At 41.3% G+C, this 26426-nt stretch overlaps 2 protein-coding genes across 3 annotated transcripts in view; both read left to right on the top strand.

Annotated features, from left to right (window-relative positions):
• The window catches only part of PPP1R3E (protein phosphatase 1 regulatory subunit 3E), a 52598-nt gene extending 34581 nt beyond the window's left edge, over positions 1–18017 (top strand). The window contains exons 2-3 of one of the 2 annotated variants that reach the window (XR_012724878.1): positions 12179–14595; positions 14652–18017. Coding sequence is in view for 1 of the 2 variants with exons in the window: in XM_075319124.1 (XP_075175239.1) it covers positions 12179–12673 (495 nt within the window). In the remaining variant the exon portion in view is untranslated. Of the gene's footprint in view, positions 1–12178 lie in introns of both variants that reach the window. The other variant, XM_075319124.1, reaches the window with a different exon arrangement.
• A 776-nt stretch (positions 18018–18793) lies between these two features.
• Positions 18794–26426, top strand: part of LOC142246132 (twisted gastrulation protein homolog 1-A-like) — a 38342-nt gene continuing 30709 nt past the window's right edge. Inside the window, exon 1 of the mRNA XM_075319157.1 lies at positions 18794–19019. Within this exon, the coding sequence (XP_075175272.1) occupies positions 19008–19019 (12 nt within the window). The 5' untranslated portion in view covers positions 18794–19007. The remainder of the gene's footprint in view (positions 19020–26426) is intronic.

The raw sequence follows: 26426 nt of genomic DNA, 5'->3' as shown, positions 1-26426 counted from the left end.
ATATCTTGTGGTAGAGCCACTCTCTCAGCAGTAGGGGAGGGATGCAGGAACACCTCACGTGTCGATTTTCACCTGGTTTATTATCATCAGTCACAATCCATTGACAAGAAGACAGCACTACTGCCTCCAGCACAGGAAAATATAGAGCTAAACAGAAGACCATGAGTGTGTCCAGAGGCCTGGCTTTTACCTCTGGGACCACACCCCGAGGTGGAGATATGGTGAACAGCCATCCCACCCATCTCTTTAACTGTCCACAACAAACCCGGCCCAGGTAATACAAATTAACCCTCTCAGCACCTAATGTGCTGGAGTACTACATCCGGGTTCACATCACTGATTGCAATAGTCGCAGCGACACATATCTCCCCTCGTGCACATCACCAGTGATCACATCACATATTCCCCCACCTCTGCCCAAAGCCAGGGGCATGGGCACCATCAACCACTAAACAGGGGAGCCGCGACAGGGCATCTGCATTCCCATGTAACTTCCCAGGCCTGTGCTCTACATGGAAGGCAAAGTCTTGGAGGGCTAGAAACCACCTGGTCACCCTAGCATTCTTTCCCTGGCTACTTCTCAACGATGTCAGTGGCGCATGATCAGACACTAGCCTGACACCCCGGCCAGTAGAACCTCTGAAGAATACACTTTCGTGTTTATCTACCCCCAGGTGACCACCCAAGAAATGAGAATGGGCCATGTCTAACACCCGGCATCTATAAGGCCCTGGTACCAATAGTTGCTCAATTATCTCACCTCTCAACTGGGTAACCCGATATAACAATTCCCGATTTACTGCACAGTGGGGGAATCTGGTGTCATCTCCCGGCTCTTGAGCAACCCCGTTTATGACAGTCACATTTTCAAATGCCCCCTTTAGTGTCAGGTCCCTCATTTGCACAGTCCCAAAGTTCCCTTCGGAAACGGCTAACTCCGGCATGTCAACCTCCTGGGACTCGGCCTTGTCCTCATTGCTCACCAACACACATAGGGGGAATTCATCCGCCTCCGACTGAAATTAAGTCTTATCATTGAGGGCTAACTGTCCTTTATCTGAGACACAGGGTTCCACCCCTTTACTCCACAACTCCCAGAACAAAGCAAAGTCTCGCCCTATTATTACTGGGTGCAACAGATCTTTTACCACTCCAACCTCATGAGACTCCGACCCACAAATTGTTTTTAAAGTCACAGCGGCCACAGGGTAGTCCTTGGCATCCCCATGAATACAGTGGACGCCCACCCTCTTCCTAGGAATCAGCTGGTGTGGAAGTGTGTCCCTCACGAGGGTCGCCAAATTCCCGGAGTCTAACAGTCCCACTATTCTGGTACCATTTATTTCTACAAGACATGCCTGTGGCCCCTCACTGGGTTGACTGTCCACACTGCAGGCTGGGTATGCATAATAGGAAGAGCGCCGACCCATGCTGCAGTCCATCGGCTCGGTGGTCAAGGGACAATGGGCAGCAATGTGACTCGGTCCTTGGCACCCCCAACAGATAATATTACTGACTGGGGTTCTTGCATGCCTCCACTTGGGACCTTGGATTCCCCCCTCCTGTGGCTCTTGTACCCTTCTTTTGGGTGTCGCTCCCTGAAGAAACCCCCCAATAGGGAAATGGTAAGTCCCGTGGCTTCCCCACGGGAACTCTCTACCACCTGGTACCTCTCCACCAGTCCAACCAGGTCATCGGCATTCAAGGGGTTTCCCTGGGCAACCCAAGTCTGCACTGGCTTCGGAAGGGAGTGAATAAACCTGTCCATTACGACCCTCTCCACCATCTGCGCTGGGGTGGAGGACTCTGACTGCAACCATTTTTGTACCAGATGCAATAAATCAAACATTTGCGAGCGAGGGGGTTTGTCACCATGATATGCCCACTGGTGTACCCGTTGTGCCCTAATAGTCATAGTCACACCCAGGCGTGCCACAATTTCAGCCTTAGTTTGTCATACTCCTTAGCGGCCTGTAAAGCAAGATCATAATATTCCTTTTGTGGCTCTCCACTTAAATATAGCGCCAATACCTCTGCCCACTGCTTCGGCGGGAGTTTTTCTCATTCAGCAACTCTCTCAAACACAGTCAAGAAGGCCTCAACATCATCCCCCGGAGTCATCTTTTGCATAGCTCGCCTTACCGCCTTCCGGACGTTAGCGTCATCACCTGGACTGGTCGCTCTGCCACGGATTACCTATGCTAGGACGTCTATTTGCTTCTGCTGTTGCTCCCGTTGTTGCTGCAGCTGCTGTATCAACAGCTTGTTCATCTCTTGCTGGGCTAGCTGCTGCTGCTCTATAAACAACCTGTTCATCTCCTGCTGGGCCAGCTGCTGTTGTTGTTGGGCCTGCACCAGGTATTTAATCAGTTCCTCCATGGTGTCTGACCGTGTTCCCTGGCTCATGGCTGCCTTCACCCAGGACATCCAGCTCCTCTGTAGCAGGTATAAACGGCCCCGGGATGCCTGCCCGCATTCTCCACCACTTGTGGTAGAGCCACTCTCTCAGCAGAAGGGGATGGATGCAGGAACACCTCACGTGTCGATTTTCACCTGGTTTATTATCATCAGTCACAATCCATTGACAGGAAGACAGCACTACTGCCTCCAGCACAGTAAAATACAGAGCTAAACAGAAGACCATGAATATGTCCAGAGGCCTGGCTTTTACCTCTGGGACCACACCCCGAGGCGGAGATATGGTGAACAGCCATCCCACCCATCTCTTTAGCTGTCCACAACAAACCCGGCCCAGGCAATACAAATTAACCCTCTCAGCACCTAATGTGCTGGAGTACTACATCCGGGTTCACATCACTGATTGCAATAGTCGCAGTGACACATATCTCCCCTCGTGCACATCACCAGTGATCACATCACAATATATATATATAATATATATATATATATATATATATATATATATATATATATATATATATATATATATATGGTGTATATATATATATATATATATATATATATATGATATATATAGTACAGACCAAAAGTTTGGACACACCTTCTCATCTCTAGAACAACTGTTAAGAGGAGACTTTGTGCAGCAGGCCTTCATGGTAAAGCAGCTGCTAGGAAACCACTGCTAAGGACAGGAAACAAGCAGAAGAGACTTGTTTGGGCTAAAGAACACAAGGAATGGACATTAGACCAGTGGAAATCTTTGCTTTGGTCTGATGAGTCCAAATTTGAGATCTTTGGATCCAACCACCATGTCTTTGTAGAAAACGTGAACGGATGGACTCTACATAGCTGGTTCCCACCGTGAAGCATGGAGGAGGAGGCTTGATGGTGTGGGGGTGCTTTGCTGGTGACACTGTTGGGAATTTATTCAAAATTGAAGGCATACAGAACCAGCATGCCTACCACAGCATCTTGCAGCGGTGTGCTATTCCATCCGGTTTGCGGTTAGTTGGACCATCATTTATTTTTCAACAGGACAATGACCCCAAACACACCTCCAGGCTGTGTAAGGGCTATTTGACCAAGAAGGAGAGTGATGGGGTGCTACGCCAGATGACCTGGTCTCCACAGTCACCAGACCTGAACCCAATCGAGATGGTTTGGGGTGAGCTGGACCGCAGAGTGAAGGCAAAAGGGCCAACAAGTGCTAAGCATCTCTGGGAACTCCTTCAAGACTGTTGGAAAACCATTTCCGGTGACTACCTCTTGAAGCTCATCAAGAAAATGCCAAGAGTGTGCAAAGTAGTAATCAAAGCAAAAGGTGGCTACTTTGAAGAACCTAGAATATAAGACATATTTTCAGTTGTTTTCACACTTTTTTAAGTATTTCATTCCACATGTTTTAATTCATAGTTTTGATGCCTTCAATGTGAATCTACAATTTTCAGAGTCCTGAAAATAATGAAAACTCTTTGAATGAGAAGGTGTGTTTAAACGTTTGGTCTGTACTGTATATAAAATCATGTGACACACTTCTGTCAATCTGGTGATTTGCTGTCACAGCTGGAGTCCTCCACATGTGACTTCAAATCAGACCTTGTTGCGGTGGGATGGCTTTACGCTTTTTTGATCAAAAACAATGTACCCTATGTTTATATATATGCATTATGTTTTTAATTAGTTAAAGCAGGGTATATGTTTATATTATTTTCATCTTTGTTTCTTTTTCAATCTAGGACTTAGTAGCAGCTGTTGTCTGTTATTAACTCCTTATTACCAAGATTGCCACCGCACCAGGGCAACGGAAGAGCAGGGTCCAGTGCCATAATTGGTCCATCTTATAGATGCGCCACTTTTGGGGCAGCTGTGGGCTGCTATTGTTAGGCTGGAAAGGGCCAAAAAACCATGGCCCTTCGCACCCTAATAATATCAGCCCCCAGTTGTCTGCTGTACTTTGGCTGGTTTTAGAAAAATGGGGGAGACCCATGTCATTTTAAAGAAAAAAGTAAATCAAATAATTAAAAAAAAAAATGCGTGGGATCCCCTCTATTTTTCACAACCAGCCAAGGAACCCAGGAGACAGCTGAGAGTTTCAGCCTGCAGCTGCTACTGTTCCTGTGCTGTACCTGTAAAATGTTTTAACAAAAAAAGCTTGTCAAGCTAGTTATCACTCTATCTATCGAGCTATACTGTTATTTCTTTCTATTCTATCTGTTCTTTCTATCTATCTAGTCTTTCTAAGTATTTTTTCTATCTACCTATCTATTCTAGCTATCAATTTTCTTCTCCTATCATATTTTGTTTCTCCTTTTAAAAATCGCAGCAAAACGTCATGCGTTTTTTGGGCCACAAGCTGCATTTTCTGTGACCACTGGATAAAGATGCACTCAAGATACACTCAGAAAAAAAGATGCAGTGTGTGAACATAGCCTAAGTAAATTTTTTACTGTAACAACAGTCACCAATCATTAGGAAGTGTAGAGGCATTTGCTTTGAATGACTTCAGCACATCTGCTGCCACAGGACATGACTAGTCTCTCACACTGCTCTGGTGTGATTTTGGTCCACTCTTCTTCCAGTTTTTTCCACAGTTCTCTGTCTGTTGTGGGTTAATCCTTTGTCACCAAGGATTTTCCAGAGGTTTTCTATTGGGTTTAGATCATGACTCCGGGATGGCCATTTTATTGTTTCAATGTTTTCGTTTTCAAGGAACTGCTTTACCCATTTTGCTGTGTGACATGATGGAGCATTGTCCTGTATGAAAATTGCTGGATGATTGAGTGATGAACGCAAGTAAGCAACCACGTGTTGTTGAAGAAGGTTTTGATACACACTTCCATTCACTCTGCCATGTAGCTCTATGAAAGGTCCAACTCCTGCTGTAAAAACCATTTCGCAAACTATAACACTTCCCCCACCACATTTCACAGACTTCTTAACACACTTTGGGTTCAGTCTTTCCCCAGTTTGTCTAAGAACATAATGTTCCCCATCAGACCCAAATAAATTAAACTTGCTTTCATCACTAAAGGAACCGTGGAACACTTCACTTAAAGTTGAGTCTAGCATTTTGATTCTTTCTGCTAATCAGAGGTTTGGTCACTGCAGCGTGGGCTTTCAGTCCAAATGCTTTTAAACATCGTGACATTATATGACGAGACATATCCTTACCCTGTTAGTGCTGAACTGGTTAGCAAGTCCAGCTGCAGTTTTGAAACGATTACCCATGGATATTATCCACATTATCCTGTTGTCTCTTGCATTTGTCTTTCGAGGGCGACCAGCCTTCTTGGGGGACTTGAAAGAGGTTAAGATGTTGTAAAGATGTAATATTCTCTAAATCACAGACTTGGAACGACCAGATTCTCTTGCAATGGCTGATGGGGTCACCCTTTTGGCCTTCATTTACTCAACCTGCTGCCATAGGGTTTCAGTCACTTTGGAATGGCACACCATTTTTGCAAAGTCAGTGCAAACTGGAAAGTTAGGCTGCCAGTTAAATAGGGTTTGTCAAGGAAATTAGCACCAAGTGCCAGATCAACACCAATAACTTGCAGATATCTGAAAATGTTCTCTCAATTTGATCAGTGTTCTTTTTCATTTATCTCATTTACATTTTTATTATGTGCTTTTGAAAAAATTAAATTTATGAAATAAGCTTAAAATACTGCTAGTTTACTCATGTTAGGATATAATTACATAGGACTACACAATGACCTTAACGTTTAGGAAATTGTGTGCTCTCTAATTTTGATCTCCAGTGTAGATAAAAATGGCACAGCTGAAAACGTCATCTCGTCCCGCAAAAAACGAGCCACCATACAGCTCAGTCAGCAGAAAAATTAAAACGTTATAGCTCTTAGAATACAGCAATGCAGAAACTGTTTTTTTTTTCTATAAAATTGTTTTTATGATGTAAAAGTGGTAAAACATAAAAAAAACTACATAAATGTGGTATTGCTGTATTGGTACTGACTTGAAGAATAAAAGTGTCATTAGTTTTATGGCACTGTGAACAGCATAAAAAAAACCATAACTATTCCTGAATTGCTGTTTCTTCATGATTCTGCCTCACAAAAAGTGGAATAGAAAGTGATCAAAAAATATTATGTCGCCCAAAATGGTACTAATAAAACCTCCAACTCATCCCACAAAAAACAAGACCTCACATGACTCTTTCGGCAGAAAAATAAAAACATATAGCCTTCAAAATTCAGTGATGCAAAAAAAATATTTTGTAAAAAAGAGTTTTTAGTGTGATAGTAGCCGAACCTAAAAAAAAATATATATAAATCTGGTATCGCTGTAATCATACTGACTGGAGGAATAAAGTCGCATGGCGAATGGCTTAAAAAATAAATAACTAAAGCCAATTCTTCAAGCGCTATTGATTTGGTCATTCTGCCTCTAAAACAGCGCAGTATGGAGCGGCTTATATTTATCCTGCGCTCTAAAATGAGCACTTCCACCAGGATTATGTGTAAGCGTGCATTCCCACAATCGATAATAGTAGTGCTTTGGACGCAGTGTGTTTTCGGTGCGTTATGTAGTACAAGCACAGTGAATGGGATTCATAAAAATCCCATGTCCACTGTGCTTCTTTTCTCCGCAGCGTAAACTGACATGCGGAGCAGATTCCCATCTTGTCAATTTATGCTTCCAGAGATGTGAGTATCATTAGCTAGGAAAACAGAGCGAAAGTCCACAGCGCCCCAAACCCTGATCGTGCGCATGGGCAGTTGCTGTCTCCTACGGAGAATACTTGCGTCTCCGCAGGAGAAGAGACACTGCATCCAGGATGCAGCGTGTGTGGATCGTGGGCAGATACCCTAAATCTCTGAAAAACGTGATTCACACAAAATTCCCAACGGAAAATTCACTGTAATGAGGCAGAGGGAGTAACTTTGACCTCATGTCTGACCTATAGTCATCTTATAGACGCCTCTTTTTAGGTGTGCAGTCATCAATAGTTTTATTCACCTTTGAAAAGACGGACACCGCTGAACAGATGCCGAACAGAGTCCGGAGTAACTCTGCTGCCTCATTAGTGAATGGATCTGTTGTGGGTTTCAGCTGACTCATGTATTTCAGAAATGTAGATGGAAACCCCGATGTATTCCCCGCTCAGCATAAAGCACAGAATAAATGGGAACTGATCCAAATTGTTTTGTACTAAAATCACCACCAAATAGCATTTAACTCAACCCACAAAAAAAACAAGTCCCCACTCAGGTCCATCATTGGTTAACGGAAATATAGGGGGATTCTACTTAATGGTAGCACAAAGGCTCTGGAAAAATGCTATGGTTCCCCCACTCAAGAGGTCCAGCAATATCTGCGCTCCCAAAGCCAAATTCCCCCCTCTGTTCAGAGCCCCACAATGTGCCTAAACCACAGTTAGCGTCCACACGTTTGGCATTATTGTAGGGAGGAGAGCCCGCTTAAATGTACGGAGTGCAGGTTTCCAGAAGCACAGGCTGGGCACAATATACAGGCACTGCAATGTACTGGGCACAACAAGGACTTATTCACAATTTTTAATTCTGCAATATTCATGGGTGTTTTCCAGAGACTAAATCGTCACTACACCCCTAGTATTGGTGTACTCAGGAGAAATTGTGCAACAGTATGGTTCATTATCTCCTGTTACCCTAATGAATTTGACAATTAGGGGTTAAAGCAACATTTTTGAGACTAAAATGTTTTCATTTTGTCAGCTCAAGGTTATAAAATTCTGTGAAGCCCATGCGTGTTACAGGTGCCATCTAGATAAATTCCTTGAGGGGTCTAGTATCCAAAATGGGGTCACTTGTAGAAGAAGCTGCACTGTTTAGGCACTTCAGAGGCTCTCCAAATGCGACATGGCGTCCAGGCAGTTTTGAAATCAAATTTTATGGTGTATTTTTTCCTGATACCCTTGTGAAAAAAACCTATCTAGAAGTAACAATTTTGTGGTAACAATTTATTTTTTTTATTTTCACGGCTCAACATTATAAATTTCTGTGAAGCCCTCATGGGTTCAAGGTGCTCACCAAACATCGAGATAAATTTGTTGAGGGATCACGTTTCCAAAATGGGGTCACTTGTGGGGGAGCTCCACTGTTTAGGCACCTTAAGGGGTCTCCAAATGCGACATGGCGTCTGCTAATGATTCCAGCTAATTTTGCTTTCAAAAATTCAAATGGCGCTCCTTCCCTTCTGAGCCCTGCCGTGCACCCAAACAGTTGATTTCCACGAGATATGCGGTATCAGCATACTCGGGAGAAATTGCACAACAAATTGTATGGTGCATTTTCTCTTATTACCCTTGTGAAACTTTTATGGCTAAAGTAGCATTTTTGTGGGAAAAAGTAAAATTTTCATTTTTTCCTTCCACATTTCTTTGATTCCTGTGAAGCACTTAAAGGGTTAATAAACTTATTGGATGTAGTTTTGAGCATTGTGGGGTGACAGAAAATACCCAAAAGAGACACCAATCTAAAAACTGCACGTTTTTAGATTGGTGTCACTTTTGGGTATTTTCTGTCACCTAGGTCTCTCAAAGTCACTTCAAATGTGATGTAGTCTCTAAAAAAATGGTTTTGTAAATTCTTTGGGAAAAATGAGAAATTGTTGATAAACTTTTGAACCGTTCTAACTTCCTAACAAAAAAAAATTGTTTCAAAAATCACTCTGAGGTAAAGTAGACATGTGGGAAATATTATTTATTAACTATTTTGTGTGACATAACTCTTGAATTTAAGGGCATAATATTTCAACATTTGAAAATTGGTATATTTTCACCAAATTTGCAATTTATTTTTTTTTCACAAATAAACGTAAAAAATATCGGCCTACATTTACAACTATCATGAAGTACAATATGTCCCGAAAAAGCAGTGTCAGAATCTTTGGGATCCGTTGAAGCGTTCCAGAGTTATAACCTGTCAAAATGACACTGGTTAGAATTGCAAAAAATGGCCCAGTTATGAAGGTGTTTCAGGCTGGGGGATAAAGGGGTTAGGCCCTGTGCGCACTAGAAAAAGGATTTTTCGCAAGAAATTTCTTGAGTCTGAAAGATTAGCGCACTTGCATTAAAAAAACGCACCAATAACGCACCGAAAAACACATGCGTTTTTAGCGCATTTTTGATGCATTTTTTTCCGCAGGTTGGTACCTGCAGTTTTTTACCATTATCTATGGCAAAAAACGCAGGTACCTGCAGAAAAGAAGTGACATGCACATTCTTTTTCTCAAGAAATTCTGCAGAAAAAATCTTCTTGAAAAAAACGCAGTGTGCGCACAGATAGTTTTTTTTTCCATAGATTTTGCTGGGGAATGTCTGCAGAAAGGTTACAACCAATTTCTCAAAAAAATTCTGCAGCAAAAACGCAAAAAAAGCGGATAAAAACGCAGTGTGCACACAGGGCCTTAAGGCAAAGAAGTGGAATATTCCTCAATGTCCAAGTCAATCACCAGATCTCAACCCTATCGAGCATGCATTTCACAAGCTTGAGACAAAACTGAAGACAGAAGGACCCACAAAGAAGCAACAACTGAAGTCAAAAGCAGTAAAGGATCACAAAGGAGTAAACCCAGTGTTTGGTGATGTCTATAGCTTCCAGACTTCAGGCAGTCCTTATCTGCCAAGGATTTTCTTCAAAGTATTAAAAATTAACATTTTATTTATGGTGAAGTAAATATATCCAGTTACTTTTTAGCCCCTGAAATGAGGAGGTTTTGTAGAAAAATTGTTCCAAGTACTAAAAGTTTCGCAGGGTATTTTTGTTCAACCCCTTTAATTAAACCTTAAATTCTACACCTCAATTACGTTTTAGTTGTTTCATTTAAATTTACATGAAACACACAAATCCCTATTAAAAATATATCTTTATTTGTTCGAATATTAAAAAAATTGCCCAGGTCACCGCACACACTGATGATGAAGGGAAGTACCGCATACATATGGGAGGGATAGTCAAAATCCAATATTTTCTGATTGAGATATATATATATATATATATATATATATATATATATAAAAATTTATTTATGTTTTTTGTTTCCCGAAAATATGTTTATTATTATATTGTTTGATAGTAGAGGACAGGAAAAATTGGAGGAAAATCCGCACAATATCAATAAGGTCAGAAAAATCTCCTCTAAAAATGACAAATACAATGACCCTGATATATAGCTGTAGCTGTCTCCTACCTGCCAACGGAGGATATGACACCCTAACTTAGCTGGGCGCCCCCGTTCCTCGTCAGCTATCCCTCACCTTTGTTTCATTTAAAATGAAAAAAAAAAATTGTAGGATGCAGAGGTCAACTTACGAAGATAACTGTATACAGAATCACATTATTGATATGAACTAGCTGTAAAAATCTCTATGGGTTTCATCATTTTATAATTACTGCCTTGATTCATCAAGGGCTAGGCAGCAGTATGTGTATTATTTATTATAGTAGAACAATGCTAACGTGCACTATGGCAGGATTGCAGGCCGCTATAACCTGTCCGCAGCACATGAGCATAAAAGTAGTAATAATATCAGAAATAAGCAGCACTCCCCAACTGTAAAATGCATTAAACAGGCAAAATGGGAGCTTGCGGGATCTGAGCTCCTGCTCTGCCTGTTAAATGTCATTTTAATAGAAGAAAATAAAATGGATGAATTTTACAGACGGTGAATTCTGCTTCTTTGTGGGTATTCCATTTGCTTTAATGCATATGTGCTGTCTATTTAATGCTCAACCTTTTCTTTCAATTGATTCTGGCAAAGTATGAAATAACAAGCGTCAATGGTATTGGGATACATTAGGGCTAATGCACATGACGGAGTTTGGTTCTGAACAAGCACGAAGTTGTAAGGCGATGTATTATCTAATCCATAGGAGTCTGTACTTGGCAAACAGAGTTTTTATTTTATTTCCTGTATGATTCTGAACAGAACATAATGTGGTTGGTTGCTCCATTGTACAATATGCTTCTAGTGGGAAACCTCATATGCTGTGTGGTCTAGTAGCACGCATGCCTTAGGACTCTGCCACTATACATAGGCTCCACTATTTTCATAGTGCCTGAGGATTCCAGCTGCTAGACCCCCACTGAGCTGACTTTAATGTCTTTTATTTGAATAGCATTTTTATGTTTTGGTGAGGGGTTTCTTAAGCATAGAAACACACTAATTAGTTAAAATACGAAAAAAAAGAGGTTTTTGGTTTTTTTTGTTTTTTTTTTATACCAGAAGTATTCAGTATGTGTTCTGTTCCTAGCTCTAATGGCTTCAGATCAAAGTTGGATGGCTTTTTAACAGTTCCAAGAATAGTACGTCAGTCACATGAGGTTAGCAATGTGCACTTTTATTACTGAGCTGGGACTTTCCTTTCTGGAAAATTTCCACACAAACTACTTTTTAGTCCTCTGGATAGTTGCTGATGTGATCACCCATTAACCCAATCCATATGGTTTTAATATTTATATTTTATTTAATAAATTCCAGCTTTGAAACAATACAAATAAGCATTGTGCCCTGCACTCTGAAGGGGGAAGGATGGGTACAGCTTTTATTCCAGCTCGCATAACTTTTGGGACGTTTAATAAAGACCAGCACATTTATCACTTTAATCTAAGTAATTTATTTCATATACCTGACCAACTGTTTTTCCATATTCTTGCCCGGAATTACACTTTTTAGATGAGTGTTAGCAGTAATTTTTTTATGCTTTTCATACATATCAAAGTATTCCTAATTTTAGATCTTGGTGTTTTTCAGAGTTGGTGCGAGGCTCGCCATGCTTTATCCCCATCATGGATAGTAGAGCGCGGAACGTTGGAGAAACAAAGCTGGGAGCGAAGTGCATGGGATCAAGAGACATGGGATCAGCGCGTGTGTCTGCAGAGTATGCGCTGTGAAAGCTGCTTTTTGTGGGGTTCAGTTAGAGTACTTGATCTGGCATATGAAAAAAGAGTCACCGTGCGATATTCTCTTAACAAATGGCTCTCTTACCAAGATACTCATGCTTTATATGCTGCTCGTCTATGCCATGGTGGACCTGGTCACCCTAGCACAGATCTCTTTACCTTTCGTCTTCCACTTCCACAGCTGGACCAACCACAGTCTTCATCGCTAGAGTTCGCCGTCCGTTATCAAGTAGGGGATGAAGAGTTCTGGGACAATAACAAAGGCAGAAACTACAGCATTGTTCGACCTGAAACTGGGTCTTCACGAACTCAAGAATCTGAAAATGGATGGATACATTTCATATAAGAGAGCAGAGAGAGTCTGCTCATTATATTACCCAGAAATTACCCTTTTGTCTTAATATAACACCAAAGACTAAAGATAAAATAATGTCTGCTAGTAAAAGTAAAAGCTAGTACTGAAAATAGGATCAGAGACTAGACGGCTTGGCCAAGGACATTTAAATTCTTAAGACATAATATAGCGGATCACACATTTACATTCATTAATATAACACATCAACATTTTACAATCTGAGTACGGACTACAATGCACCGACTGTGCCTAGTCCAGACGTCACGGTTTGTTCTCAGATTGTGAAACACAAATTTGTGAAACTGGCCTTAGAAATGTGTTTTTTGCTGATATAGAATATATATAAATTAGAATATTTCCTTTATACAGAGCTGCCTAATGTGTTGGGAATACATAGATAACGCATTAGTCAGAAAGCTTCCTTTTCTCCTTCACGACTCCATGCCGCACACATGAAGGTCAACCTTTAGTTATCCTCTGACACATCATTAGTCATTACAGAAGCCTTACTTTCAGTTGGAGCACCATGATCATAGCTTGGAAATATGGAAATTTCTGTAAAGTGGCTTGGTTATTGGAGTGGGTCAAGGCGCATACAGTTCCACGAGTCTGAAGATACATCTAGAGGAATCTTGTCTTTAAAAGCCACTTCTGGATAAATGCCACTGTAAAGCACAAGATGACTTACATTAAATATTTAAGTTTTACTTAGAAAATGCTGCTTTATAGGGGGAAAAAAAGACATTTGACTACATTTTTTATGATTTAATGATTTTATTTATGTTAAATAATATAAAGGCTGTATGTGTGGAATCAGTTGCACATTAATGTTATGCCATTGTTCATTATGTGTGCATATCACAGACTTAAACCTAATACCTCAGTACTTAACAATACAATATATATTGAATGTCACAATGACCATAGATATTAATAACTGATATTCTACAAGAAAGTGACTATCAGACCTCAGAGGGAAATAAAGAAAATAATGGGATTGTTAGAGAAATTATTAGTTTACATTTAGAGTAGTGAAGTATTTGTGGTCCGTTTGTTACAAATTGTCATTGGGGTATTGTTCTCAGAATGGACTGCAGTTTCGTTTGATTTTTTTGCTTGTTTGTGGATATGTGTGACCAAAACTTGCCTTATTGGTACCCTGAAAGGAGATGGTTTATGAACAGAGGCATGTGCTTAAAATGGGAAGGTTTTATGTTAGAGAGTGCCCTTTTCAATTCAGAAGGCTAATCCACTTATCAATATTTTCCTCAAGAACTGGTTCGTTTTGTAGAAAGATCTGTCAATACTGAACTATTGCTTGATTATTTCCAATGAAACAGGACTGTCTCTTGTCTTGCCAAGTGTGCACGTGTTCTCAGTGGGGAGAGACATTACTCTGAGAACAAACGATTGGTGGAGGGGGCATGTTTAAATTTAAGATGTCACAAAACCTCTTGTTGGAGGCAAATCGGACATCAAAATTTATTTTCTATAATCCTGCCGAAATACTTGGATTTAACTAATATCTGTGTGCATGGGCATCTTTACAGTCACCGCATCTGTGTATGAACACCAAGGACTATTTTATCTTAGTCTAAGGGGTACTTTGCACGCTGCGACATCGCAAGCCGATGCTGCGATGTCGAGCGCGATAGTCCCCGCCCCCGTCGCAGCTGCGATATCTTGTGATTGCTGCCATAGCGAACATTATCGCTACGGCAGCTTCACATGCACTCACCTGTCCTGCGACGTCGCTCTGGCCGGCGACTCGCCTCCTTCCTAAGGGGGCGGGTCGTGTGGCATCACAGCGACGTCAAACGGCAGGCGGCCAATAGCAGTGGTGGAGGGGCGGAGATGAAGAGGATGTAAACATCCCACCCACCTTCTTCTTCCGCATTGCAGCCGGGATGCAGGTAGGAGATGTTCCTCGCTCCTGCGGCTTCACACACAGCGATGTGTGCTGCCGCAGGAACGAGGAACTACATCGTACCTGTCGCTGCACCGGCATTATGGAAATGTCGGACCCTACACCGATGATACGATAACGACGCTTTTGCGCTCGTTAATCGTATCAAAAAGGATTTGCACACTACGATATCGACTGCGACGCCGGATGCGCGTCACTTTCGATTTGACCCCACTGACATCGCACCTGCGATGTCGTAGTGTGCAAAGCCCGCCTAAGGCTTCATGCAGACATTGAAATTGATGGTCCGATCTTGGATCACAATGCATGGACTGGCCAGAGCTCTCCTGACAGGAGAATGACAGTTTTATATATTTCTGTGAGGCTGTAATGCTGAAGTCGGGAAAGCAGCGGCCACTCCGTGCATTGTGGTTACAGATCAGACCAGTTTTCACGGACATCTTAATGAACCCTAATACAAATGTGTCTGTCCTGATGTGATTACAGTTAACCCTGTCTTTGGAGATGTCTGGGAAACTGAAACATGCTCTACTAAATGTGGGGTATTGAGACTGAAAAGCTGCTAAGTTTGTTTGGTGGTGGACTAAGTGCAGAGATCACCTCCATCTTGAGAAAGGGGGGAAAAGATGTCTGCACGCAGGCAGTCACTCTCCAATATAGTCTGTGAAATGCACAGCAAACTTAACGAGGAGTGGAAAATTTAGGTGAATACTAGTCAAACCCGAATTAAGTGTTTTAATGTAGGACAATTGTAAGCCTACTATTCTTGTAATAGATGAAAACTGACTGTTCAACTACTGCTAAAGTGCCTGCCACCTGTGTGTCTAACAATATACTGGACCTTTGTGCTACACCGTTTACTTAGTCTCTCTGGAGCATCCGCCTTAGCAGCTCAGGAATTGCTATTAGAATGACGGTTGAGAAGTTGACACAAATTGCATCTTTCCTGTTGATAAATGTAGATTATGTTGTCTTTACTGGGGCTGCTCAATTTAAGTACTGTCTTTATTTATTCCTTATTTAGTATATCAAAGGAGTGTGATTCGTTATTACCAAAAATAACATGATCACAGTACTCAATTTCCTTGGACTATTTTGGGTAAATGAAAAAAGTTGGCTAAAGGTGGCTTTACACACTGCAACATCGCAAACGACATTGCTGTAACGTCACCGGTTTTGTGACGTAATAGCGACCTCCCCAGCGACATTGCAGTGTGTGAAACACATCAGCGACCTGGCCCCTGCTGTGAGGTTGCTGATCGCTACACATCTCTCAGGACCATTCTTTGGTCCTTTGTTTCCCGCTGTGCAGCATGATCGCTAGAAAGTCTCAGTGTGTAAAGGGGACTTTACAGCGACTTCGTTAGCGACTTCCCTTTCAAAAAGCTGCTTTACAACGTCCCCAATGACTAGCTAGGTCGTTCTGCAGGTCCGGATCGCTGTTGCGTCGTTTTCCAGGTTTGCCTGTTTGACAGCGCACCAGCGACTCACCAGAGACTTTGTAGCGATCCCGGCCAGGTTGGGATCACTGGTGGGATCGCTAGAAAGTCTCAGTGTGTAAAGGGGCCTTAAGATTGAAGATGTTGAATAAATAGAATAATTGATCATTCTGGTTCCATATATAGTGCATGGCATTCAGCTAGAAGACACTATTGGGAGAAGTATTGGAAGTTGCTTTATGCAATGTTCTGTTATTCATATCTGCATTGTGGCTTCCACTTTATAAAACAAGGCACAACCTGTTGACTATCGTATAATCAATCTGACCCAGTGGGCCCTGATGACTTTTAAAGTGATCGGTTGGGGTTCAGTCAAATTTGACCTACCTTATTTTGACAGGAAGAATAATGTGAATGAACTGCCTATGGAGACTACAAATATAAGCATAGCCTACATCAGCTGTGCTTCAAAAACTTTATTTCAGCTTGATACTAGGTATAATATACAATACCATTAACTTAGCTTCTACTAGATGTGAATAAGTTCCTACAAACACCTAGTTTACACCCATCTGGCATACAAAATGGCAAAATCAGTTGGCACCCATCAAATGAGCGTGTAAATTGTAGGTGACGGATCTACAGGAGAAAGATTATTACTACTTTCACTAGAGCTGATCTATGAGCTGATCACTGCTAGGCACCAATTTTTTTATCAGTCCACATTTATTAACATTTTAGCCGATCACTTGTATATATAAAAAGATTACAGTCAAGCATGGTAAGTTACTAAGAAGATGTTATTGGAGAATTTTCTTGTTTAATTGTGTTCACATTGCTAACAAGTTGTGGCAGAAGTATTGCTTATTATAGCTAGAAGCGATACTGTTCCTAAGTTAGGGTATTTATGGGATGGGGCTGTGAAGACATTGGAGGAATGCTAGTAAAGTAATATAGAAATACTTTTAGAGTACATGTATGCACAATTTACTGTAAATCCAGCATGGAGCTAATTGAAGTGTTGTATTTTTGTAATGTATGGAAACCTATAGATTATCCAATGTAGCACAAATAAGATTGAAACGTCATGGATTCTCAGGGAATCGTGGCTTTAGGTGCCTCGTAGGCTGTTACTTAGACTACTCAGTAGAGTAGGTTATCTAGATGTGTGCATGGTGTATTGTCCTGTGATTTCTACAATTAAAATGGTGTGTTATAGAGAGAAAGATTACGTCTTGTATGTATACTATAGCTTATTCAGATGTAGGATGTAAGTAGGCTGTTGCTCATGCAGTAAGCAATATTATGTTATATTGTAATGATTAAGTAGAAAATATCACTGGATCTAAAATATTTGTGAGGCTTGGGTTAAGCAGTTTTATCTATATTTAGAATATGTATGCCAGGATAGAATTAACCCTGGAGGATCATTGTAGGAGGGAATCAGATTCATTTATTTAGAACTATCTGATAATCCAGAATGTCATAAAATTGAAAATTAGAGATTATCAAATTAAAAGAGGCCGTTAATGTATTCCGATATCAGGGACCATCAATAAGGAATGGCAGCAAAAGCCCATTTCTTTTATTTTAAAACATGGATATGTGAATGAATGCCCACCCATTATCAGGATAGTCAAACTCTATGTGAATGAGAAGCAGAGAACTCTATGCTATTTGTAATACTGTAGGAAACAGAGTTACAAAAGGAATACAGTACCGGGCTATAATCTTCAGTTATCTACAATCACAACACTATAACCTTTGTTCAGGTTGGCATGTACTCCTTATAATACTGCAATCATTATTGAGTTATGAAAGAAGCGTGTAGAAATAGTTTTTCCACCTCAGAGGCCTTCAAGTTGCCTTATCATTAATTCCTGTTACGAACGTGTTTAAATCATGAGTAATAAAATATAATATTTGTTGGAAAATTAACAGGACTATGAAATAAAGTGTCCGAATCCCATTTGGTGTGATCATTCAACTTACTGACTGTGCCTTTTTACGTCATGGAGATTCCAGCATTTTGTTTTCTGTCAAAATGATAGATATCTCCGGAAATGATGGACAGTAGATCCAAAGTACAGAAACAAACCATGACATAGATGTGAACAGGTGCTTTGAGCCATAAAGGGAATGATCTTTTAAATTCTTTGTTATGTAACAGAATTTAATGCTTTTTTTCCCAGGGGTAAATCATGGATATACAGATGGCCTTACCCTTTTACTTCTACACAGACTCTGCGGTAAATACAACCACACTATGAATGATACTTATAAATTTAGTACTGGAAATTACATGATTATATTGTGATGAAATGTATGTCTGAGCATCAGCGGATGTTTTACCCTGAGCTAATCTGTTTGCGCATCACCTTGTCATCCAAGTAATGACATATTCGGTGGTAATAAAAAAATAAGTGTGTATTTGGATAAGGCATATTTTCCACCACAAATGACATGCTTGGTAAGTAACCCTATGTTAGACTGGTCTAGTTAGAAGGCACGGCAGACCTTGCGTCTATAGATACATGTGGAAGGATGACAACAAGCTCTAGGGAGCCTGAGCATAAAAAGTGCCAAACTTTCCATCGCTCATGTCTCTCTGAATGTTCTTCTCTCATCTCCATTGATTATCCCTCCCCCCTGTGGCTGTTTCCTCTCTACCTTCAGCTCTACATTTTATCTTGGCTCCACTCCAAATTATAATCTTTTCCACATGTTTTTCCTTTTACTCCCCGTAGAAGCTTGGTCTTTCCGAGACAGCCTTCTCTTTCCTTCTTACCACCCTCTCTACACTCCTTCACTCTCAGGCCCCCTCTCTTTTCCTTAAACTCATCAGACTTCCCCCTTTTCTAACAAACCAGTCTCCTCTACCACATGCAGTCCTTCCATACAGCACTCCACAAAAAGCTAAAAAGAAACGCTGATTTTAGGCACAGGACTGTAGGTGAATATGGATTTGAAGGTAAGGTATAGCTATTGGGGTGGGATAGTATAAGTTGTAATGTGGGTATGTCCATTACTAGCCTGGTCAACACTTGTTTGCTGCTGCTTAAACTGCAATTTATTTATTTATTTTTTGGGAGTTTTTCCATCAATTCTTTGTGTTAGTCATGCTTTTATATAGGCACGTAAGGCACATTATATATTGCATTATATATTGTACATAAGCCTTTTCAAAAGATCAATTAAGTATTACTTAACAAAGTCCCAATAGTACTCTTAGATTTCCAAATAGCTATAAAATGTACTCTAATTTACATCATGTATATAAAATAATAATGTTTATATTCACGTACTGGAAAATTAGACATACTGTGCCTCTAATGAAAAAAACACCTTCACAAAAGTGAACCCAAAACATAAATATGGTCCTTGAAAAAGTTAAGTGTGGTAACGTTACCACTGATTATCATTCTGTATGTAGTCGGTATATCTATAGTCCTCAAATCACTATTTGGGTGATCACACGTGAAAGATACAAAAACCAGTTGCAGATTTTGTCTTAGATCAACAACAAATTCAGCATGTTACTTACAGATTTTTGTTCACTATGTATTGGATAGGGAACTGCAAATTGTAAATCTGCAAAAATAATTGAGATAGAGCAGATTAAAGAATCCTTGGCTCACTTCAGATTCTGTGTGGAAATTCTCAGCACTGTCCTAGTGGATTTTTAATATTCAAATCTACAACGTGTGAACAAGCCCTTAGGCTAACCTCACACATCACACATGCTTTTTTTGTCCTTTTTTTATGCTTGTAAAAAAAAGCTGTTGTTTAAGAGCTTTTTACTTGGTTTTCTTTGTTACATGCTTGAAAATATGCAGCTAGATTCAGGGAGAGATCCAAAACAGGACAAAAATTAGCTTTCTTTATACCTTTAAGATCCCTACCTGGCTTAAACAAAAAAAAAAAATAATTCGTACAGTATGTAGTTCTGTAGCATATAAGTTATGCCTAACAGTGCAAAAGGCCTTATAAATATTCAACATATTCTCTGATATAAAGATGAATGTGGTTTGTAAATGACTTTATCTAAAAGCACTTAAACTAAGGCTTTATTCATTACGATGTTCACGACAGAATTCTGGTGTAAGACTATGTGCGCACTGCAGATTTGTTTCTTCAGCAAGAAACGCACCCTCTGGCAGAAAAATGCACCTCTGGCCGTAAAATCGCATGCGTTTTTACCGCGTTTTGGTGCGGATTTGCCTGCGGTTTTGTCCCTGCGGTTTTTTTACATTATCAATGGCAAAACGCAGGTACCTGCAGAAAAGAAGTGACATGCTGCTTCTTTTTTCTGCAGAAAATCTACAGGAAAATCTGTAAGGAAAAAAGAAGCAATGTGCGCACAGCATTTCGGATTTCTCAGACTTTGCTGTGGAAGGACTGCATGAAGTTTATGAACAAAAACTGCACCAATTCTGTAGCAATTCTGCACGCAAAATCACAGCAAAAATGCAGTGAGCGCACAGGACCTTAAACACCTTAAATAGTAGCAATGTTTTGGAGTTGAACAAAGTATTTTACAAGTTTTGATTTTGTCATGCTAGTTTTAGCCAGCTCCGCATGCCCATCTAGTTTACGATCAGTTGGGATATACCTTACACCAGTAATGTTACTCACTCCCAGTGAAGTGCATAGAGGCGCAGGCTACTTGTAAAATTCATTAAGTGGCATTGCTGAGATTGTTGTAATTTACAGACTCAGATTTTATTTTTACATCTCAAGGCAGTTAACCAAACCTTTGTCTTGTACTGATGAGCAGCAAGTACCCTAAAACAGCCAATGTGTATCTGGCTAAGCTAAAATCCTAAGTAACACTTCAACAAGTGATAAAAGGCCGGACACTGATTTATTGTGTAGCTACCATCAATAGCTGCCACTTGTAAGTTTTTTTTCATTCTGGGTAATAGCTAATTTGCATTTTTTTTATGGACATAAGAAGAAGACCTCATTTACCAGAAGTTGATCTAAATGTAGATCCACTCTTCTGGAGCCACTATGCAAAGTGATATAGAGTTATGTCCAGTATATGACGCTGCTGACACATCGGGAGTCAGCTGTGATATTTAGCAGATGTCTTAATAAACAGCTGTGATCATAGCTACATCCACAGCATGTTAATTTCCCCTATGCTGCCATCATTCTATTCTTATTATACCCTACCAGGCAGGTAGTCTAACAGAATAGCTGTCTGTGGTATGTATTAAACAATGTACTGCTTTTATTACTGCTTGTCGGAGGAATGCTCTGCAATGCTGACTACACTTAGCATGCAAATCATCAGGATACACTGTTGACAGCTCCCTTTACAATTGCCAACCAATGATGCTTCAGATGTGCGCGAAGGGAGACAAGTCTGGAGATTCTGCAGGCTAGTGTAGCATGTTATGTCCACACAGGCTGCTCACAGTAACACAAACACAATGCAGCCTGAGATTTTCGTGTTAAAAAACAGCTCCGTTCATGGCTTTACTCTGTGGTCTGCAAGCCAGTCTCTGGTTATTGTGACCCAGACAAAAGCAGAACTCAAAACTGAAAAGGATAGACCTCCATTCCTGCCTCCATTGTCATCATGTGCTGCACCTTTGAGAGTGGGCCCAATGTCATGCAAATGCCTTCTGATGATTCGTGTAGACACATGCCTGAGGCTTGGTATGTGAAGTCTAATTTCATTTGCAATACAGAATGAATCACTATGTGCCATTCTTCGAATCTGACAAGACCATGAGGGCAACATCATGAACAGGCATCCATGAGAGAATGTCACTCAATTGCTGCTCCCAGGATTATGATGTCTAGTAGCATAATGCATGGTAGCTGGACGTCAGTAATATTCGTTACAGGTACATTAACAGCTCAGTGTTACATTGATTTGGTAATGGAACCAATGGTATGATTATTTCTCCAAAGTGTCCTAAGCTGTTTTTCAACACAATGTCAGGCCACACATTGCTTTGCTACTGTGAGCAGCTTGCACAAACTAAACATGTTACTATGACCTGCAGCATCTCCGGACTTGTCTCCAATCAAGCACATCTGAGATTTTTTTTCTCTGCAATTGCAAAGGATGCAGTCAGCAGCAAATCTTAAGGCTGCTTTACACGCTGCGACATCCCTAGTGATATTGCTAGCGATCGAACTCACCCCCCCTTGTGCGTGCGTCAAGGGCAAATCGCTGCCTGTGGAGAACAATATCGCTGGTACGCGTCACACCAACATACCTTCCTAACGACGTCGCTGTGGCTGGCGAACAATCTCTTGTTTAAGGGGGAGGTTCATGCGGCGTCACAGCTACGTTACACAACAGGCCACCAATAGAAGTGGAGGGGCGGAGAGCAGCCGCATTAACGTCACTCCCACCTCATTGCCAGAGGACGCAGGAACGCTGTTGTTCGTCGTTCCCGGGGTGTCACACGTAGTGATGTGTGCTGCCTCAGGAACGACGAACAACATGCATCCAAAACGAGCAATGATATTTTGAAAATGAACGACGTGTCAACAATCAACGATTTGTGCTGCTTTTTGGATCGTTAGCGGTCGCTCGTAGGTGTCACACGCAATGACGTCGCTAACGAGGCCGGATGTGCGTCACAAATTCCGTGACCCCAGCTACATATCGTCAGATAAATCGTAGCGTGTAAAGTGGCCTTTACTTTGCATGCCCAAGTGCATTCAGCTTGGTTGAACATACCTCAGTGGACCTAGACAAAGACTGACTGCACTCCAAAAACTGCAATGTGAACAGGTGCATAACTGAATATGACATACAAGATACAGTTTGTACCCTGAAATGCTAAAGCATGAAAACCATGAATGTAAGACTATAGATATGCATTACTGCTAAAGGAAATCTAAGAAAAAAATTAGATATTTAGCATGCAAAAATGGCCATTTTTTATATTTGCCCAGTCGCCACGTCACGGCATATCTCATAACTGGGTACCTACTCTATATTGAAGCCTCTCTCTGGGTTTAAAAACGTCCTGTGAAGTAGAAATCTGCTATAGTGAATAAAATCACCTGTGGCTAGTGGGGGAGAGGTGCATGGTCAGAAGGCATGACCCCCATTAATCTAGACAAAAAGACTGACGGCACTCCCAAAAATGCAATGTGAACAGGTGCATAAGTGACCATTATTATTATCACTGATAACATGTCAAGGTGTGTAAATGTGTGTATTTCTGCGCATGGTGCTTATACTTGAAATTGCATAGGATAAGATATTTTGAAATGTTTGTCTCCATTTTTTCATTAATAACATTTAATTAACAGGTTTATCAATATCGTGATTTTCATAATTTGACAATTTTTTGTTGTTGCAATTTTCATTTTGAGACCTGTATTTTTATATTAACACCCCCCCCCCCCACCCCCCCCCCACATGGATGTCAATTTTCTGGTGAACTGCAGCATTTATGGAAAAGGAAATGGACAATGTAAATAAGGTGGTCCTTTCGCATAGTTGTATAGTTTAAATTCAGAGCAGCACCATGAAACATGCTATGCCATCCCAGTTTTCATACAAAGCCTGACAAGTTTAGTGCATTAAAATGTTCTCCATCATGCTTCACAACAATTGACGGCAACATAAAAGCTCAAATGTGAACCAAGCCTTCATGATTTTACCTTATGTTAATGTGCTGGGAGTTAAAGTACCGTACTAGCCAAAAATGTGGACACACTTAATGCAATGGTTTCATTTTTCTTATTCAAATGTGTACATTGTAAGGTCAGACTGAAGGCAGCAAAACCATAAAATAACAGATTTGGATTGAAGGAATAAAAAAAAACAAGTCTTGAACTAAAATACTGTGTGTGTTAAACTTTAGATTCTTCAAAGTAGTTTCCTTTTTACTCTTAATGACAGCATTATATAATTTTGACATTCTCTGAAGCAGCTTCATCAGGTAGTCACCTGAAACAATTTTCCAACAGTCTTGAAGGAGATCCCAGTTCTGTTGAGCACTTATTGGCTGCTTTGCTTTCACTCTGCGGTAAATCTCATCCCAAACCCTCTCAACTAGGTTGCGGTCGGGTGATTGCAGAGGTTTTGTTATTTGATACAGAATTACATTTCCCTTCTTCTTGGTCACATAGCCATTATATAGACTGAAGGAGTAGTATTGATCCTGTCATGAATTGGATGAGTTGTGGCTTCATGCCTCTGTCCTGCTCCAACTCCACCCTTTTTGCTGGTGCTCGAAAAAACGGCAGTGAAGGTACTAAAAGTCACAAAGACTTTGTGCAATGCTGAGTTGTGCCAAAATTATGAGACTTTTCAAAGCAATTTACACCAGTATTCTGGCAAAATTGTTTTGATGAATCAAGGCCTATACATTTTTACTGAGCTAATAGCCAATCCATGTGTTGCTTGGCTCAAGCAAGTCTCTTCTTCTCTGTACTCAGTTGTTGCTTCTTTGCAAGAATTTAATCATTTAATCATAAAGACCTGCTTCTTGTGTTTGCTACTTTATGTCTGTGCATTATTTATGAGGGCTGTAAACTGAGATGCTATTTCTGAGGCTAGTGACACTAATGAACTTATCCCCTGCAGCAGAGGTAATTTTTGGTCTTTCTTTCCTGTTGTCCTCATAGAAACAGTTTCATCATAGCAATTGAGAGGCACTATGGTATTTAAAGTATTCTCCCCCTATGGGAGGTGTCTGAGCAACGTGGTCTTACTGCTATAGACACGCTTACTAGTTGTCAGGTCTTGTTCCCAGTATCCTGTGTCCACTATTTGTTCCTGGTAACCCATACCTATGTTCTAGTACCTGCTGTATCTGCCAGAACCTGCTGTACCTGCCACAATCTGCCATTCCTGTCTGCACCAGCCGTCCAGTCTGTTCCAGCCATCCTTCCTGTGTCGGAGTTCCTCCCAGTATCCCCGACCCCTGTGATTAGCTGCCACAGTACCGAGAGATCCCCAGGATTGGCAAACGATAGCTTCTTTCCAGCAGAATCCTAACCTCACCATTAGAGGTTCTAGTAAAGATGAGGTAGTCGCTTAGTTACACTGCTCCCAGGTGGTCCTATGGCACAGTGTGTCTACATCCACAAGCGTGACAGTTTGCTCAGGCCATGGATCCCACAGGCTCCAGTACCACCCAGCTTGCAGAGCTCCAACACAAGGTGACCCATCAAAGGAATAACAAAACTGAATTCTAACCTACCTGCAGTCAGTGGACACCCATTTGCTCACTTTGACACCAACAGGTCCACCTGATCCTGTTCCAGCTGTAGTATCTACTATGGCAGTAAATCAAGCACCTGGTTCCAGTGCCCACTTGTTTGCTCCTTCACATTTTGACAGTGACCTCAAGCAATGCTAAGGGTTCATAAACCAGTGCACGCTGCATTTTGAACTTTTGTCTCACCAGTTCCTCCTTGGATCAGGCCTTTCTTATGTCTGATCTGACTGGTGAGCCCTCACCTGCATTAATCCACTATGTGAAAGATGTGATCATGTTGTCTCGCACCTGCAAACCCTTCTGGCGGCATTCCGCAAGGTATTTGCTGAGCTGGGACCTGTCACCTCTGCAGCGTCCTCGCTTCTCAGACTGAAGTCTCACAATAAGCCAGTATGCCATCCGTTTCCGCACTATGTCTTCCGAACTTGGCTGACATAATGAGGCATTGGTAGCTGCATTCTGGGAGGATCTGTCTGGGAGAATCAAGAATGAACTAGCAGGCCGATATTTTCCTACTTCCTTGGACGACCAGGTATACCTTGATATCCGGATGAATCTCAGGTTCCAAGAATGCTCTCAAGAGATGAGCCGAGAGAAGTTGCTAAGTCTTGTTACGACCTTATAAAGACCGATTGTGCTGCAGTTCCTGCTGCATCTTCTGAACTTATGCAGGTGGATCATGTGAACTTGGCCAAGCATCTATATGAAGGTTGTCGCACCGAGTGGAGGTGCTTCTCCTCGGAAGCCCTGAAAACCTGATCCATTTCTATCCCGAGAAGCCTATGGCTTAGAGGCAATAGGTATCTAAGGCATCCTCCCCAATTAGAGGTGCATGAGCAACGTGTTCTTACTGCTAGAGACAAGCTTGCTAATTGTCAGGTCCTGTATCCTGTTTCCATTATCTGTTCCTCGTAGTCCGTACCTTTGTCCTAGTACATGCTGTACCTGCCAGTACCCACCTTACCTGCCAGAACCTGCTGTACATGGCAAAACCTTCTCCACCTGCCAGAACCTGTCGCACCTACTATACCTGCCAGAATCTGCCATACCTGTTTGTAGCAGCCATTCAGTCTGCACCAGCCGTCCAGTCTGTTCCAGCAGTCCTGCCTGCACCGGAGTCCGTTCCAGCATCCCCGACTCCTTTGGCCAGCTGCCACAACACCGAGATATCC

The sequence above is a fragment of the Anomaloglossus baeobatrachus genome, chromosome 1 (assembly GCF_048569485.1).
Source record: "Anomaloglossus baeobatrachus isolate aAnoBae1 chromosome 1, aAnoBae1.hap1, whole genome shotgun sequence".
NCBI classification, from domain to species: Eukaryota; Metazoa; Chordata; class Amphibia; order Anura; family Aromobatidae; genus Anomaloglossus; species Anomaloglossus baeobatrachus.
The sequence above is the reverse complement of the archived record's forward strand: the minus strand, read 5'-3'. Positions and strand labels throughout refer to the sequence as shown.